At 36.5% G+C, this 18,324-nt stretch overlaps 1 protein-coding gene across 9 annotated transcripts in view; it reads left to right on the forward strand.

Moving 5' to 3' along the window:
• Positions 1–18,324, forward strand: part of DMD (dystrophin) — a 1,316,184-nt gene that overhangs the window by 1,279,958 nt on the left and 17,902 nt on the right. For all 9 annotated transcript variants that reach the window (XM_026096811.2, XM_064497835.1, XM_064497804.1 and 6 more), the window contains 4 exons: positions 2,196–2,354; positions 13,258–13,501; positions 13,867–13,990; positions 18,013–18,105. In XM_026096811.2, the coding sequence (XP_025952596.2) occupies positions 2,196–2,354; positions 13,258–13,501; positions 13,867–13,990; positions 18,013–18,105 (620 nt within the window). The remainder of the gene's footprint in view (positions 1–2,195; positions 2,355–13,257; positions 13,502–13,866; positions 13,991–18,012; positions 18,106–18,324) is intronic.

The raw sequence follows: 18,324 nt of genomic DNA on the forward strand, positions 1-18,324 counted from the left end.
AAAATTATGGTGTTCCTTTAGAGCACAGAACTCCAGTACTTGATTCACTTAAGTTCAGATTCCAAGGCATCAGTATTTTATAAGGGTGTTTGAGAGCCTATGGTGTGTTCTTGGAGATTAATAAAGCAGTTTCTTTGATTGTTTTGAAATAGCTTCTCTTTTGACTTGGTAGGATTGTTACCTACCAATTTTAAAAGAAAGTTATGTGTATAACCAAGTACTTTACCCTTGTTTTAACCTATTGATTCAAAAAGGAGAAAATGAAAATGTCGTATCAAAACTAACACATACATGATGTCAACATAGTTTCACGTAGCTAATGAAACCCTGTTTCCAAATTTAATGTTAATCTTGGATTCTTGTGGTTAGTAGTAGTTTCATTATATATGAATTTTCATGTTGTCTTCAGTGAAATATTTGAGTGCCCTTATGCCCAAAATTGTACATAAGCTGTATTTTTCCATATTGCACTTTGATCTTACTGTTTAACTCATTCTTTGGTTAATTAAAAATTGTATTTATGTGCTTAAGTTAATAAGCTAACCACTTACTTTCCAGTTTGTCGTTCAGTTTTCACTATTAAAATCAGCATATAGCTGTATCTTCTGAATTTTGGAAGAACTAAGATCCAGATACGAATTACAGTAAAATCAAACCTCCAAATACTCTTCATGGGTTGTGAGTTTGGAGCTGTAACTTTGAGTTTTGTATGTCAAGTGTTCTTCAAGTATTATTTATTGACATTCTCATGGGCTTTGGATTACCTGGTTTATAATTGCAGTTAGAATGATAGATAGATTGATGCATAGAGGGAAGGAGGAAATCTGTATATATACAGACACAAAACATTTGGATCTGTAGTGTCATTGTAATTATATCTACAAATATGTGCGGGCTTAAAATGACGCAAGGAGTATGTCTTGGAAGATGACAATCTAGTTAGTACTGCAATAATTATGTCACTTTTTCCCCATTAATTCACCTAAGATGTATAAAGTATATGTATACATGCAAACCAGTTGTTTGAATGAATTCAAAGCTGAAGTGTTTCATGAAAAGTATAAATTTAGGAACTAGTGAGCATTTAAAATTTTGTTTAAAAAGAGTAAAGGATGCCTATTGTGAAAAATTAATAGTTCTCTTTTATGAACTAATGTTAATGTGCTGTAGATTGCTTTAACCCTCCTGCAGTCTATAAAATGGCATCATTAGCATTTTCAGGAACAAAATGGAAACAGGAAATATTTTAATTTTTGAATAATAACAACAATTCAAAATGCCATTTAAATTCTGGATTACAAAACTAACAGAAAAAAACTGTACTAAATGATTTTGTGTTATAAGTCAGTGTTACCAGAAGAACAAGATTCCCAACAGCAGTGTTGTTTCCTTCCTGTCATTGACTTTTGCTGATGCCATTTTTCATGGTTTCTCATAATTAATGCTGGTGTTAATTGCCTAGCTTAGGGCCAGAATGCATTTCCTTTACACACAAAACTTTCATTTCGTTTTGTGAGGTGGTCAAGATCTTCAGAATTGGATTTGCTTGTTTCTTCCAGACATGCTTGTTTCAAATGCCTGACAGACAATAGAAATTAAGAAATAGATCATATGTATTAAATAGAATATATTTATACTCTGACAGTGTACATCATCTGTACTTTCAAAATAAGTCTATAGTCAAAAATAGTCTAATTTCATTAAATTATGATTAGCTCAAGATTTCTTTCATTTCATTAAACTTAGAGTTTTAAGGAATAAAATAGCTAAATATAGGATGCCTTTACTGAATGAGGGTTTGTAATGTAAAAATAAATACTTCACCTTTGCTTGAATAAACCTTGCTCAACACAGATCAGGTAGCATAAGATGGCTTTTTCTCTCAAGCAAATTTCTAATTTAAGTTGGGTGCAAAAGGAAAACTGAGATTTCAGCTGTGGCAAAATTGAGCTTTAAATATCTAAGAAGTAGAGGGGAAGAGAGATGGACTCTGTAGAGGAGGAAAATTGCCACAGACTAAGTGAAACAATTCAGCAGATTTCATTTCAGATACACTGCTGTGCTGTTCCTTAAAGGGAGTTCAGTGAATTTCTGTATAAGAAATGACAGATTTACAATGAATCCTTTCCTCATATTCACTGCAAAGTTAAAAGTGAAAAAGGTAACAGTCTGTTTTATCCTCCTCTGTTTTCCAGTGATGATGAACACTTGCTAATCCAGCACTACTGCCAAAGTCTGAACCAGGAATCCCCCCTGAGCCAGCCCCGAAGCCCTGCACAGATCTTGATTTCTCTGGAGAGTGAAGAAAGAGGTGAACTAGAGAGGATTCTTGCAGATCTAGAGGAGGAAAACAGGTGAGTTATGCTCTCAGCTGCAGCAGTGATCAGGTATGTACCAAAGGTACAAATAAAAGTGAAGAAGGGAAGCTTATAAAGCCCAGCAGTTAGGTTGTCTTTTTAAATAAGTTGATTGTATTAAGTCTCCCTAATTCATTCAGTTTCCTCTCAATAAGAGAGAGAAGATGAGGCTGAACTTGTATAGTTATTAACTCACTCCCACTTTCAGTGCAATGATGAGTCAGCACTGTTGTCATTAGTTTGTTCCATAGAACCCTCAAAATGATAAACCTCAAGAGCGTTATTCCAGCGTTACCTTATTTTGCCACTTATGAGGAAATTGTGCAGATTTTCCATAACCCTGTCAAGAACAGATAGGGTCTTCTTTTTTTCTTCTTGGAGAAAAGCATTGGATGACATACTTTTCTCTGAAAGGTGGGTCACTGGGTATTGTGAAGTTTTTAAACAACCTCAATACGGTATTAATTCTAAATAAAGAATCTATAAGTGTGCTGAATTGGATAGAATTCACCCTGGTGGTCTTTTTAGTAGTAAAATGAGTTCTAAACTTGAGTTTTCCTCTGACAGATGAGTACTTACTTTCATGTTAGTTAAAACTTGGATCCTCTTTTATTTCTTTTTATTTCTTTGATATTAACTTATTTGTTGCCATTTCTTTAGCCCTTCAGTATCAAATATCATTTATCACTTCTTTTAATTTCAAGTTTAACTTCAAAGTGTCTTCATTAATCACAAGAAAAGCAGACTGCATTCTTGCAACATCACACCACTGTGGTCCTGTTTCTGTGGTACTCCGGACTCATGCCGTAAGCATAAAAGCTGGTAGATCTTAACACTGCCAGATTCACAATCACAACCATCAGCTATCAAAGTACGAATGTAAACTTAAAAATAATTAGATCTACAAAAACATTTTTGTTTGCCTTCTGCTATCTTTAGCCTTTACAGTACAATCTATTAGCATTTTCTTTCTCTTTTTTCTTGCTGCTGTAAGAGCTAGATACTTTGTCTTGTTTACAATTAAAATGTAATGCAGTATTCATTTGCCTTAGGAACATCAAGGAAATAGTTGCCAGAGTTGGCAGTGTCACAGGTTTTGTCTCTGTGCAGAAGTCTTTTTTGGCTGGTACTAATCAGCTATAGTGGCTCTTGCACCCCACCTTCTCCATGAGATTATTATTGGGACTTTTTTACAAACAGCTAATCCTGAACTTGAAGAACAGCTTGAGTTGCTGTTGACATGGAGAAGCCTGAAGTAAGTTATCCTGTCACCTGGAGTAGGAGAACGATGTAAATCTGCCTTGTACTTCCTTTGGACTTGTATCAGCTGCTCCTCTCTATACTTCAACCAAGCCTCAGGGAAGAGCCTGTTTTCCGTGAAGATCAGTTTTTATTTTTCTGTAGACATAGCTTTAGAACTCTCTAGGGGCTGGGATAATTAATTTCACTGACAGTTTGTTTCATACATACTTTTTTCATTAAAGATATAATTTGCCTTAATAGTTACATTTTAATATACTACTTCTTTCTCTTGCTTGCAGTTTCAGTGCACCCTCTCTGAAGGCCAGGTTAAACTGAAGATCTAGCTCCTAAAATCTAACCATTTCCTATAGGAAATTAGTTGCAGGTAGAATACATGGAGATTACATTCAAACCTACCTGAAGAATAGTGGCATAATGTGTAACAGATCCCTATGTATCCCCCCTCTCATCTCTACATGAAAATACTGACTGACCCTTTCCTTACTCCAAGAACAGTAAAGCATCTGCAAAGTTAGAAAACTCTGTATATTCACATGTAATTAAAATCAAGGACAACACTATTTCTCAGCGCTTCCACATATCATTTAAATTCTCCTCAAAGTTAAATAATAAACAAGAGAGTGAGAAATAAAGAAGAATGGTCAAGATTAAGTTTTCTTCAGTGGTGTTTCAGATAATACAAAGAATTAATGAGGCATAAAGGATGAACAATGTGTTTCAGACAGAAAGCTGTGGAAAACAGAACTCTTGCTCACCAAAGAGCAGTGAGATCTTGCTTGAAACAAGTCCCAAACTTTTAATACATTATACATAAAGCCAGAATGCTTTCCAAAGTGGAGGAAAATCAGTATTTTAAAATAAGCTAACGTATTTTGCAATTTTAGGATTTCTGTGGTTAAGAAATATTGTGTAACTAGTACTAGTTATTAGTACTAGTAAATACAGGTTTGGAGGAGGTTATTTTTTAAACAGCACTAGGTATTGAATCATGGAAGAAGAAAGAAAAATTGGAATGTTTTCTGTCTGTACACAAACTGCTCACCAAAAAGGAATACACCTTTTAAAGTTAGAAAAATGGTAAATGAACAGCAGCATAACCTTGAGTTTAGATAGCTAAATATGCTGAAAATTCCTTTTTGGGATTTATGCTTTAAATATCAGTACGAGCTCTATTTAGTATAATAACAGCTAATGAGGAATAACAGGTCAAAAAAATCTCTGACAAGAATTATAACTTAAAAATATCTGTTTCAAAGTTTGCCAGTCCTAGATTAGATGAGCTATAGCCTTGGTTATAGCCTATATTAGAGCTACTAGAGAGAGAGTTTTGTTTTGTTTTGTTTTGTTTTTTAACCAAACTCCTCCTGTTAGTTTAAGAGCCAGATTATCTGAAAGGAGACTCAGTTACTAGATGCCACCCACAAGCACCCTGTCCTTTTATGGCTGAATCAGGTCTTAATGCAGCAGGGACTGATAGGTCTATTTCTGTACAACAGTGTGGAGGTCACGCTGCTGTGATATTCATTGATTATGACAAAATCATGACTTTTTGTCTCTCTGCATTTGTCTCTGCAAGCTTCTATAAAGGACTTGTACTTAAAATGTAAGGCAGGAGCTCTAAAGAGAACAAGTTCTTGCTTATTGTCCTGATAGGTTGTCACAGCCAGATAACTATGCTTTTATGGAAGAATCACTGATTCTTGTCACAAAAATAAGCCATCCAGACAGGATTAGTTAGGAGACACACATACACTTTTCTGCCTTAAAAAAAAATATATTGTCCCTTTAGCTCTCTCTCCATATTTTCTAGTCTTTCTCCTGCCTTGAGTTTGTTCAAAACTTTTTTGACTGATATCAAAGGTTAGCAAACCGTGCTCTAATTCCTTGTGCGATCCTGGTTCCAGTGGGTAAATGCATATTCCTTCACATCTTATCACAAAAGTACTCTCTGAGTAAACATTGTTTATTGTTGCAGCATTTGAATGTAATGAATCTGTAGTTTGGAAATAGGATGAATATGATATGAATCAGATTGTGGTCGTCTTCTCCTTCGTGCAAGCTTAAAGCACCTGGATTGTTTCCTTCCATTGTAAACATTTCTAGTCTCCAGAGCCACATGAAGACATTTGCTGGAGTGCATCTCCTTTCTGGTGCTGTGCTGGATGTGATGTTTATTCTTGTAAAGGCGAGTGGCTAGAAGGCTAGCTATATTAGATAAATACTGTCATACTTTCATGGCTATATTGACAAAACTTGTTGGGTACACTTTGTTGATTTTTGACAGTGATGATTTAGTGCTCTCTGCTTATCTTTTGTTATTTCACAATTTTATTCAGCACGTCCACTCACTTCTCACAGTTACTGGAAAAATTGCATTAAGTACCGGCAAGCAGTAATGCTGAGATACTCAAAACACTCTGTTGTCATTTTTCTCTCTTCTTCTTTTGCTCTCCCCAGTTTCCTACTGTTAAAATAGACTTTCTCTTTTTTACTTCTTGTTTTTACTTTTCATCATCTCTTTTTAACTGTTTATAACTTTCTGACCTCCATTTGGTTTTCAACTGCAATTTCTGGTCTCCAGATATCTCAGTCTTGACTTGTTGAGATGAGAGAGGCTCTTTGAAATTGAAATTTTGAATTTCTGCTTTTGGACAGTTTAAAAAGATCTGTTGCCTATTTAGAATTCTTCAGAAATATGTAATCCAGGTCATAAACTAACCTAGCTGTGACACAGTTCTGGCTGTTACTTTTTGATTCCTGCGACCTCTCGTGAGATATTAATTATTTATCTACTAGAGTTTTCAGACATTAGTGCTTTTGTAGCTAGCAAACATGATTTCCTTAAATAATCTATGCCTAAAATTTGACTGTTAAATAATTTATATTTGCTAAAATCTAACATTTTAGAGAATATTTTCAATGGGTAAAACTGTTTCTTTTGAGTATTAGGCCTTCAGATTCATGCTCAGTTTTAAATCACATGAAATCTTGTGATAAGACCATTTCCTGATATACTCAGTAGGCATTAGAATGCTTTAGAAGGCATTATCATTTTCTTGCAATATAAAAGAAAAACCCAAACAATTATAAAACTGGCCCAAAAACATTTTGAATTTTTTTTGAGAGTGAATATATTTCAGAAACAGGTGAGATAGATTTTTAGTGTTTGTCTGAAACAGCATATTACATAGGTTATAAATTAGCATGTATCATACTAACATTAAAAAAGAAAACATACTGTTTTTGTGGTGAGACAGTCTCAGAACTTTTTGCAAAGAATTTAAAAAGACTTTTCCTTTATTTTAATGAAGACAAATTTGAAGGTTTCCCAGTATTATAGTTGACTTAATTTTATTAACGTAATTCCATAGAAGGAGACTTCTCTCTCATTCCATTTTTCTCCCAGCTTCCAGCTGTACTACAACAAGAAGTTGATAAAATGACTTCTCCAATCTGAGCTTTTTGGCTTTACTGAATTGCCCTGGGAGCACAATGGGCTGTGTGCTACTGGAGAAGCACTAACATCCCAAATGTCAATGCTGCCCTGTTTTCATCTGGCTGTAGTGTTCCTTCAAATGTGAAGACTGGTGAAAGGCCTCCTCAAATAAGTTCCTTCTATATAGTTGCCAAAAGCTGGAAAGTGATGCATTGCTAAATGTGCTGTGGCTCCTTTTGATATTTATTTTGGAACTGAAGAAGTGGAACTAAATCTTCTGAGTGTGAAGCATCATAAGTAAACAGTGGCACTCTAATGAAGGACGGGGTAGGTGGTTCAGTTACCAGCTTTGTCTGTTTCTTCAAACCACTGATATTTTGTAGGGAGATGAACAGTAACACAAATTCACAAATTCTCAGTTGCCTCTGAGGGGAATTCTCAGCAAATGGGGTCCACTAGGATTTTCCTCACCCGGCAATTAATCCTGCAAGTGATGGATGTCATTAACAACTCATGATCTCTTTACTACCTAGCTCCTTATGTCTGCATAAATCAAGATTACATTGCATGCTTCCTATGTTATTTTTCTTCATGAATGTTTAAAAGAGGTACAAGCATAGTTAATTTTTCTTTGAATAGTTCTCTTATGGAAATAGAATGTATTTTCCCAGTGGTGAGAAGATGCATCAGTTTTCTTTGTCTGTGACATCCAGTGTAAAGTCACCCAACCTGATGGAGTGAGGCTGGATTTCTGAACATTGCCAGTACTTGCTCAGTCACGTTCATTTTGAGGATTACGCTTTTATCTCCCCTTTCTCTTACTTCCCATTTTAAGCTGAAATAGTAAGAAATACTCTTTCTTCAGAATGTGAATGCTCCATTCTGAGGGCTGTGGACAGTTCGTTGGACGCCTGGCTTGCAGCAACATTCCTTTTTCACCACATAGCTTAAAACTATTCCAGAGCTAGGAAAAAGAGCAGATTGTTTTCTCCTCTAGGAGATTCTTACAGCAGTTTTGAAATGATTTCTTTCTGAATTTCAACTTTTTTCTCGTATGTAAGTACAAATCTTTATTCCTATAAATTAAGTTCCAATTATTATTGATATTATTGATCATCTGCACTCTGCACCACTCTTACAACTCTGAAGTCAATCGATATGATGAGTCTTTTAATTCTCTGGACTAAGGATTCTGTAACTGGAGTGAGAAGGTGCAGCTACAAAAATCACTGACATAGATGTTCAGGAACAACTCATGTGTTTCCTTTACAGTGACATGTAAACATTCCTTTCTTCTAACAATATTACTGTATTTAACTATAGAACTCATAAATTCAGCCATACCTCTACTGGATAATATCCAGTATCCTTGACAACACTTTTTTTCTTTAATCTTTACGAGAGAATTTTTAACATTTGCCTTTACAGGTACTTTACTTAAAAGAAATATAACCAGAAGCAGCAGGAGGGTGGCTCACAAACCCTGACTGATGGGGGAGTTGGTTGGTTTTAGTTGGCTGAGTCCATAAATGTGTAGATACAGCCTTAAATATGGTTACATACCTACGCAAATTACTTCGTGATCAGTTTATGCCTGTTTCATATTGCTGGTCTTAACAAAGCTAATACCACCTACAACATTCTACAGTGTTACGGTCCACACACGAGCTAGACAACCCCCCCATCCCAGCCTGCTTTTCTAATTAATAGAACTAAGAACTTTTGAAAAGTGAATCATGTAACTGTTTTTAGATATCTACTGTAGAATAAAAGTAGCTCACTCTCTAGACCTCATTGACTAGATCTCTGTCACGTATAGAGGGACCTTAAAATAACTAGCTGAGATGTAGGCACCTACAGCGTAGACCTCTACATTTAAATAAGTGTCAACTTCTTTGCCTGATGCCATCATTTCAGCACCATTCCTGATATGCTGCCAACCTGTTCAGTGCTGGTTTAAGCATACAAGTTGACAGAATTTCGTGTTAAGGACTGGATGTGGTTGGGTGCCAAAAGATTTGCTCAAGCTGTGCTGATGTACAATGCATATGGTATTAAGGTCATCCACAGCTGAAGAGTTCAGTGTTGATTTTCTGAAGTGCTGTTTAACAGAAAAATATTCTGGGCAGTGTCTCCATCAAAAGTTTCTTTGATTTGTCACAGTTGGTAGGTGGAGGCAATGTTCCTAGTCACACTATCTACTATAATTGAAGAAAGCAGAGACACTTTTGCATACACAAGTCTTTCTGCAGATCCAAAATAAAAATGGAAAATTTTAATGCTAAGTACAAGTTGAGAACCGTTGTTCAGAGTTTGACTAAATATACCTCAATCACACTGTCAAAGGGAAATGGATCATTGATGTCTGTGAAATAAAGGACATGTTAGTGGTGGGGAGAGGTGATAGGACAGTTATCCAACAGGGAAATGTGCGGGCAGGTAATTTCTCCTTGCTGAAGACCCAGTATTCTTGATCTCAAGTGAAACACCTGTGTGCCCATACAGCTTTCTGTGTCACCAGTAAAATGGCTCCCTCAGGTTACATGACCCCAAGGTACTAGAGTCTGGTGATGCAAAAATGACGTTGCTGACTGCTTTTATAATCAGCATACACGGACTTCTGATTTTTTGGCATCTGTAGTCGTTACCCTAAATCTTGGTCTCTTATACTGATGCTGAAAATGTTAAACAGATAGACTCATGTTCGGAGGTCATAGATTTTGTGTGTTTTTAAGTTGTTTTGGCAGACACTAAGCCCTTGGAAGCACTTCGTCAATAGGAAACTCTGGGCTGAAGAACTTAGTTGAATTTAGGCTGTCTGAACATGGTTCTTATTCTCATGTAAACATTACTCAGGGATGATGTGTGTCATTAGCATATTCCGAAGGAGCACCACCTGAGACAGTCATTTATGGGCTCCTCCAAGTAAAATCAACAGTTACAAACATTTCCAAAGCGAGGTTCTAAATATTACCTGAAATGGCCCTTGTTGGTTCCAGCACCCCTGAGCTATGGTCACAGACACAGTCTCCTTCAATACTGAGAACAGCTTTAACATTGAAACCTTGGAAAATACATCTGGATCCAGATTAAAACAGCTTCAGTGCATGTCAGAACATTTGCTGGTTCTGAAATTGTTTAAGACTTGTAATCCAAAGGTGATGCCCTTTCTTTAGAATCATGCAAACAGCTCCTATCCAATGCTAGTGTCAGCATTTTATTAATGGAGATAGGTCATAAAGTTCCAGGTCATTCTCTTGCCATCTGCTGCTGGTTAATCATGGGATCTGTAGGTTTGCCCTATTTTATGCAATCCCCTGCAGTTTGAAATCCTCTCCATTTCCAGAGAGTGACAATTAATTTTAAATTAGAATTAAACACAAGAGAAAGAGAGAAAAAAAGCTAGTAGCCACTCTTCCAGCTTTGCTGCCTTTTTTTCTTAGGGATCTCTTTGTGCCCACTGGAGCTACATCTCTTTTGGTTTAATCCATAAGTGTTCCCCTGCAGTGCCAGATAGATGGCAAATAGAATAACAGAATATAAGAGAAAGCATCAAGATGGTGAAGACAGGGTTCTCAGCTGAGATCAGAAATAATACTTGGAAACTACTGCTTAAAAGATAGGACTAGATTAACACCACCTCTTCAAATACAGGTGGAGTTTGGCCAGTGAAATGAATCAAGTTAGCCACAGGTATTTTACTTTTAATTATAAAGCAAGAACACTCTCTTCCTCTAAACTATTTTGTATTAGGCATGAAGGCATTTGTATCTGAATTACTGTCTGGTCCTCACTTGTTTTTTAGTACCTTAGTTCCTAGAAGGACTTCTCTATGTATCTTCATAGTTGAGGCAAGAATTGTATATTTCTTTATAGCATGGTAACTGATTATCTTGTAACTATGACCAGGTGCATTTATTTAGTTTGCCTTGCTTTGAAAGTGGAATTTTGAGACCTTCAGTCTTTGAGTCTGCTATTTGTAAAGTATTGCCTGTATCATACATCTGGGAAATTCCTCACAGTGTAGTGATAGTCACTGCCTACAGACTTAGTGACAAACAGGCCTGGTGTAAGTTTTGCAAGGGGAGGAAGCAGAGAGGGACGCTTGTTCTGGGGCTGTACTAGGAATGCAAAGGCAAGATTGGTGTGCAAAGAGCTCTTGTCTGTGAGCCCTAGTGGATGGGTGAGCCGTTTTAGAAGGATGGCACAATTATCTTAATCAGTCCTGTATAAACTGTAGTCTACAATAAGATCATGTGTGATACTGTTGTCATTCTTATTCCAATTTCTGCTCTTTTTTTTAAGTATTCACCTGTTCATTCACCTAGAAGTATCAGAAGACATTAAGTCACTTGGAAGGCAACATCCAGTATGACCTTTCTTTCTTTCTTTCAGATAATTTTTGTAGACTACAAACTCTTTATCTACTTAAAGCAAAATCATCCTTTGAAAAAGCTTTCTGACTTGGAAGAAAATACCTGTAATATTTGCAGCAACTTCTTGATTTGACATCCAAAGATTTTTCTCAGTTGGCAACAGTTTTTGTTCTTGAAGAACTTGTCAGCCCCCATTCTTAGAACTGTATTTTTAGCTAATTGTTTATGCGTAGAGTGTCAAAAAATGAAAGAATATAGATCATGTATAATAGTTGCTCTCAAGCAATCTCCAGATTTGTCCTCTCTCTTGTCCCCTCTTTCTATGGGTTTTAGAGAAGGAAGTTAAGAATTATGGAAGAACGTGAAGCTAAGAGGGATCAGTCCCCTTTTTTTTCCTTTTACCTTTTAAATTCTCTGCAGAGGGAGGGGTCATATAGGGCACCCATATAGGGATATATACCTATACCTTAGGGATAGTAGCCTGTCTTTATCCTGGGTATTGTTTTCTTATCCATGGGAAATGATGCATACAGTTTTCATTCTAGTTCTGGTGAAAATTATGGAGCTTTAGAAGTGTTTTACAGTTTAATGGGAAGGTTTCTGAGGTGCTGTGAGTCTCCAGACCTAAAGATCAGTGTGAATTTTGGTTTGCAGGCAAAACTAGCAAAAAATGCCTGTTCTCACAACCTCTAATAAGTTGAAAAAAAGAATCTGGGTCACTACTTAAGTAAGCGGTTTCAGGCTATAGCGTGTGGAACCAGTTTTCCCCTCTGGAAAGCAGTAACAAAATCCCAGTGCAGTTTATTAGGCCTCCCTTGTGTACAGTGTTTTCTGCTGCAAGATTCTATTTTTACATTGTCAGACTGCTATCCCTAATGGGGTTTCAGTTTCTTACCTTCTGTGTTCTTATTACTTCACAGATTTTTTTTTATGTGGTCCTTATAGGTCATATTAATCATATAGATTGTTTTATTGGAGAAACTGAATAAAAGCACAAGTTTTTAAAAGTTACAAAGTTACAGTAGACTAGCACTCTAGATAATGCTGTCCAAATGAAGGTGGAAGTTATAGCCCAAAAGTTACAAGTGCAGTTTAACATATTGACTCATTGATTGTCTTTTCCTCATCTTAGGCTGGTAATTTTAGAGCTAGACTGGAAATACAATTACAGATATGAAGGAAGCAGAATGATGTGACCTGAGTAATGACAGCAGAGTTGCAAATGAACTCTTGAATTCTGTGTTTTGTTCTGAATTTTTATGTGGCCTTCTTTTTGTCTTAGTTTTCCCATCTGTAAAATAGATAGGTAGACCAGGTGGTATAAGCTTTAATTAGTGTTTGTAAAGTGCTTTGATCATACAAAGTACTCTGTTACCACTAATTATTACTAGGGTGTAATCATGCCGAGCAGTCTGACTTCTGCTAATAATGACAAAATGCAGGAAGCTGAGAATTGAACCCAGGACTTATACTTTGGTAATCTGAAGCACTGGTAATCTGAAGCATTGCCATTCTTCTCCTGTTTTATATGCTCTGGAAAGGGAATTGTGAACTCACGTGACTCCAAGAGCTTTTAGATAATATTTGTGTCACAGTTGCATGTAATATCAGCTGTGTGCAAATCTGTAAGGTATAATCCTACATGAGTTTAGCTTCAGCAGAATCAGAGACAGCTGGTGTAGCTAAGCCTCTGCCTCCCCAATAGTTGTATGTGTTACATCCCATGCAAGAAAGTACATTCTGAGTACCCTTGGCAGAGGATACTATCTATATATGATGCTATTCAGCTTTATAAAGCTTTTACCTTCTTATTACTATTCAACAGAAACTTGCAAGCAGAATATGACCGACTGAAGCAACAGCATGATCACAAAGGTTTGTCTCCACTGCCATCCCCACCTGAGATGATGCCAGTCTCTCCGCAAAGTCCCCGGGATGCTGAACTCATTGCAGAAGCCAAACTGCTTCGCCAGCACAAGGGCCGCCTGGAGGCCAGGATGCAGATTCTGGAGGATCACAACAAACAGCTGGAGTCACAGCTGCATAGGCTGAGGCAGCTGCTGGAACAGGTGAGTCCTCAGGTCTTTTTTTAGATCTCTATAGAGCCAAATATAGAGCTATATTCCAAACAGGGTGTGAAGTGTTACCAACAACTATAACATACCAGGAAATCATATTTCTCTCAGAGAAAGATATTAGATTGTTCTGCAGACTGAAAGCGATAAGGTGAAATCACATTTCAATATGGTTATTTAGTCGTCTTCCTTTTTTCGTATTGAGAATTTGGATTCATTGTTTGCATGGATATATTTACTCTAAAACAAACAGAAAATTGTGTATTCATGGGATAAATGCAAAATTCAGAGATACAAAGATTTGTGCAACTGTACTGAACTGTTTTTAGTCATCGCTTCTTTTTCTCTTCAATTTTTAGCCACAGGCAGATGCCAAGGTGAATGGTACAACACTGTCCTCTCCTTCTACCTCTTTGCAGAGGTCAGATAGCAGTCAGCCAATGCTTCTTCGTGTAGTTGGCAGCCAAACTTCAGAAACCATGGGTAAGACAACGAAGTTCAGAGTTTATAGTTACCTTCCCATTTCTCAACAAAAATTCCTTTAAGACGGAAAATACACTATTCTCTTCTTTAATTCAAATGAGAATGAAGTAGGCATTTGCAATTGTCTTTGATATCATCTGGCTGTTTGCACTTTGCATCTTCATTATTGTGCAGGCTTTTGTGTTTGATCATGATGCATGCAGTAGCCTGGATATTTTGACATTAAATGCAAAACTGAGCCAGGACTTGAATTCTGAAAAGAGGTAACACAAAAAAGCTAACTATTTCATTCAGATCGACTTACAGCTAATAAAAATGACATGACTGATTTAAATGTACAGAGTATTAATTATAGCTAAGAGATTAAATGTGTTATTAATCATTCCCATGTTAACTGGTGTGATCTTATTTTTAATTTGTCATTGCTCAAGTAAATAGGATTGAGCTGTCATTCACTGGCAATGCTCCTCTGGTTGCTTTTCTAAATATCACATCAGATGCGATAATAAACGTCATATGAGTTGTGGAGTAAGGTTAAGTAATAATATTCTGTAGATAGAATTGTTATTTCAGTGCTTTTAGTAACTGTTCTGTAGCAGTTTCCTAATTTCCTATCTGTTATAAAATTAATAAGTATATAGTACTAAGTAGTAAAGATTTACTATTAATAAAAAAGCAATCATCCATTCCTGCATCTTTAAGCTAATGTAATTAAATTACTTCAATAAGATAACGTTTGACATCTGCTGATAATATTCAGCTTCTCACAAAAAAATTTGTTTAGTCTATATTAGAGATTTTTGAGAAAGGAGGAGGCTTAATTGGGAGCTTTTCATTATGTTTAGTGAAATAGTCACAGCGAGAAATGGAATGGGAAGGGATATTCTTGTCAGTCTGAAGTGCCATGGTAGTGGGAGAAGCAACTTATTCAGGGCCACTTTCTTCCATCTTGGGTGTGCACAAAGTAAAGTCAATATATAGTGGTATAGAACAGGATGGATTCTGTAGGCCCTACTACGGGAAAGCGTGAAATGAATGCTTAAGTTAAATATTTGCAGTGAGAGGGAGCATACAATCACAGGTAACAGCAATTTCATTTGGATCTTTCTGTAATCATATTACTAGTAAGTAAATACATTGTTATGTATAGCATATACAAACTAGACAATATGCATGAGTGGAATAGTTTGCATCAGCTCTCTGCAGAAATGTCCTGAATTTCTTCATACATATTCATATACAACTTTAAAATATGCAAGAAAGATAGGAAGACAGTGGTTCCCAACCATCTTATTAGAAGATGTGTGGTTTCATATTTTGTCCTTTGGGAGGCCAGAAATACTACCATGTATTTCTTTTTGTTGGTCCTGATAAACAAATACTCCCATTTCATTTATGAGACTGGAATTAACCAATTAACACACATATAATCATCTAGGCTGCTAAAACTTTCGTATTTAAAATAAAGTTTAAACACGATTTTTTCTGCTTGATTTTATGAGACAATATTGTGAGGGATGGTGAGATGTTTCATTGTTATCAGTATGATTGTGTTAAGACTCGGCAATGCTGAGTGTTGGCAGTATGGAACAGAATTTATAAAATGAATTACTAACTGTGCTAACAAACCACAACTAATATGGTTTGTTAAGTCTCCTGTCACACCAGAGAATATTTGCTTGCTAATCTGAGAGCTTTTTGAAGTGCAACTAAAAATATTCTAGAATTGTGAATAGATCACTAACCAGAACAGCATCATAAATAATGCTTTCATACAAGAAGCATACTTCCAGTAATAAGGGAGTAATAATTTTTCAAAAAAATACTGAGGTTCTGTAGATGCTTCTAAGCAATGAGATAATATGGTGGTAGCTTTTAACTACTCTGCCTTTTGAAAGGATACCTTCTTTTTTTTTAATTTGACCATAGACCCATTGCACTTCTCTGTCTCCCTGCTGTTTCAAGACAGATTACTCTAATATGCTTTCCACCAGTGGTGATGTTAAACCTTTGGTAAATGCAGCAACCCACTCAGAGTGTAATCGGCAGTCAGAGCTTATGCCTTGATAACCAGAGGCACGTAGGCAAGTTGAAAACTCCTTTTCCCTGTCCCTGTCCTGTCCTATGCAAAGGCTGAATCTCTGACCTTTCTCCCACAGTAGGTTCTCTGAGGTGAGCCAAGAGGTTGTTGCTGGTCTTAAGTTCCCTCAGGTACCCCCAAAACATTTGAGATCCACCTGGTCCTCCAAGCCTTTTTTTACAAACATGAATGGGGAAGATCGGCTTCAGTTAAGACCAGTAATTGAGGTCTAAAGGAGTCTTTTCTGTTGTTGGGTTGCTTGTCTTACATCTTCTTTTATCATGTTATTTACAAAAAAATGCTCAGAAAAATCCTCAAAGTAGAAAGAGTAAGAATATTTTAGATAAAGGTACAGCAATCTTCAGGTTTTACAGAGTTCAGTTTGTGCCTGTGCTTACCGGGACATTTGGGAATCCATACCATCTTCAGTTTGGAGGGAGTTCTTGCTGGCCAGGCCAGGAGGACCATTGACCTGTTCTTTTGATCTATAGGAGCACATCCTGTTTTCTGCAAGCATGCTGATTTGGTACACAACCTGGGTAGAAGCAGCAAGGTCTTGCTCTGAGTTTTTACTTTGACATCCGTCAGAGTCTGGAGGAAGGATATTGGTTTTGTTAAGGCACCTCTGTTGGTGCCACACTTGATGTGAATATAGCTCATGGTGTGAACTAATTTGTTGTAGTTTGTGAACCCATCACCATTAGAAAGCTAATCAGTAGCACTCACAACAGATCTTTTTATCCCATTAATAGAATAAAGAAAACTGATACAAGGACCATCACTCGTATGAATTAAGTGCTCCTTGCAGACATTTTACTCCACTTCTTTTACTGCAGTAGGTAAAATAACTCTTGGCCAGTAAGTCTTGTAATACTCCTGCCGCTAAGGTGAGGCAGATGCTGAGCCTGATAATAGGGAATAAACGCAGTCCCGAAGCATTCCTTTAGCATCTCTTTTAGTAGAGATTCCACTAGCATGGGGCACCAGAAATGTTTAAAGAATGTTAATGCTAACAGAAAATTAGGTGATTTATTACTCAAGTTGAGTATAGGGTCATTAGTCATTTTCAAAACAATGGTGTATTTCTCTGGGGTCATTTTAGCAGGCAAAACTGCTTTAGTGTTTGAATAGGGATAAAAGAACTCCAGTAAAAAAGGAGAATCTCACTCAATGTATTCTTTAGATGTATTCCCTTTTCAGATGCTTTATTGCTATTAGAGGCTAGGGTCTGCAGTAAAATCAGCAGATGGATTTTGGTTATCTGAAATCATGCCAAAAAAAAAGTAAAAATAATATATATTGAATTTCCCGTTAAGCTACTGCCCTATAATCAGGTTATAGAAATTATTCAGTGGGGGAAATGTATTTTGCTTTATTGAACTGCTGCTAAACCCTTTTACAGTACAATTGAATGTTCTTACAGCACCAATCTGATGCAATTAAACTGTCAGAAATATAAATACTGATACAGATGAGAATCTTGGTTTCTACTGAATTACCCAGCTAGACCAAGCAGTGCTAACATGAATCCAGCACTATTAGAAAGCTACTCAATAGCAGCACTCACAACAGCAATTTCTTGTACCATTAATAGAAGAGAAGCTGAAACAAGACCATCATTTATATGAACTAAGTGCTCCTAAGCAGATGTTTTACCCCACTTCTTTTACTAGAATAGGTTATTTCTTAAATTCTTAATGAATTAAAATCAGTTTTAATTGTTTAAAATTCATTGCTTAATTTTACTTAGCTTCTTAAACCAAAAAAAAAAAGAGAATCATTATGCGCACCAAAATTAACCTTCACAGTTTTGGTTGTTTATTAATCAGAAAATGTATTTTAAATGAACAGCCTTAGCTTCATGAAGGACATGTGCAAGAGTAAGATGTTAACAGATGGTTTTATAGTGGCCTAATTGCAATGTTTGGGGTTTGCTTTCCAGGTGAGGATGACCTGCTCAGCCCTCCCCAGGACACAAGCACAGGTTTGGAGGAAGTGATGGAGCAGCTTAACAACTCCTTCCCAAGTACCAGAGGTGAGTACTGGTGCCCAGGAGCACCTGCCAGCAGATGAGAGGGACAGTTTTTTGAACACATAAATAGCTCATGGGTGTTTTGGAGAGAGCAGAAGAGAAAAATGCTTTTTGTTCCCTCATGTTTTCAAGGGGTTGTTTTTCGGTTTTGTTTTATTGCTGCTCTTTGTTTTCTTTTAACATTAGCCATAGAAAAACCTGTCTTATTTAGAGTGGAGAAAT

Source organism: Dromaius novaehollandiae, chromosome 1 (genome assembly GCF_036370855.1).
Source record: "Dromaius novaehollandiae isolate bDroNov1 chromosome 1, bDroNov1.hap1, whole genome shotgun sequence".
NCBI lineage: Eukaryota > Metazoa > Chordata > Aves > Casuariiformes > Dromaiidae > Dromaius > Dromaius novaehollandiae.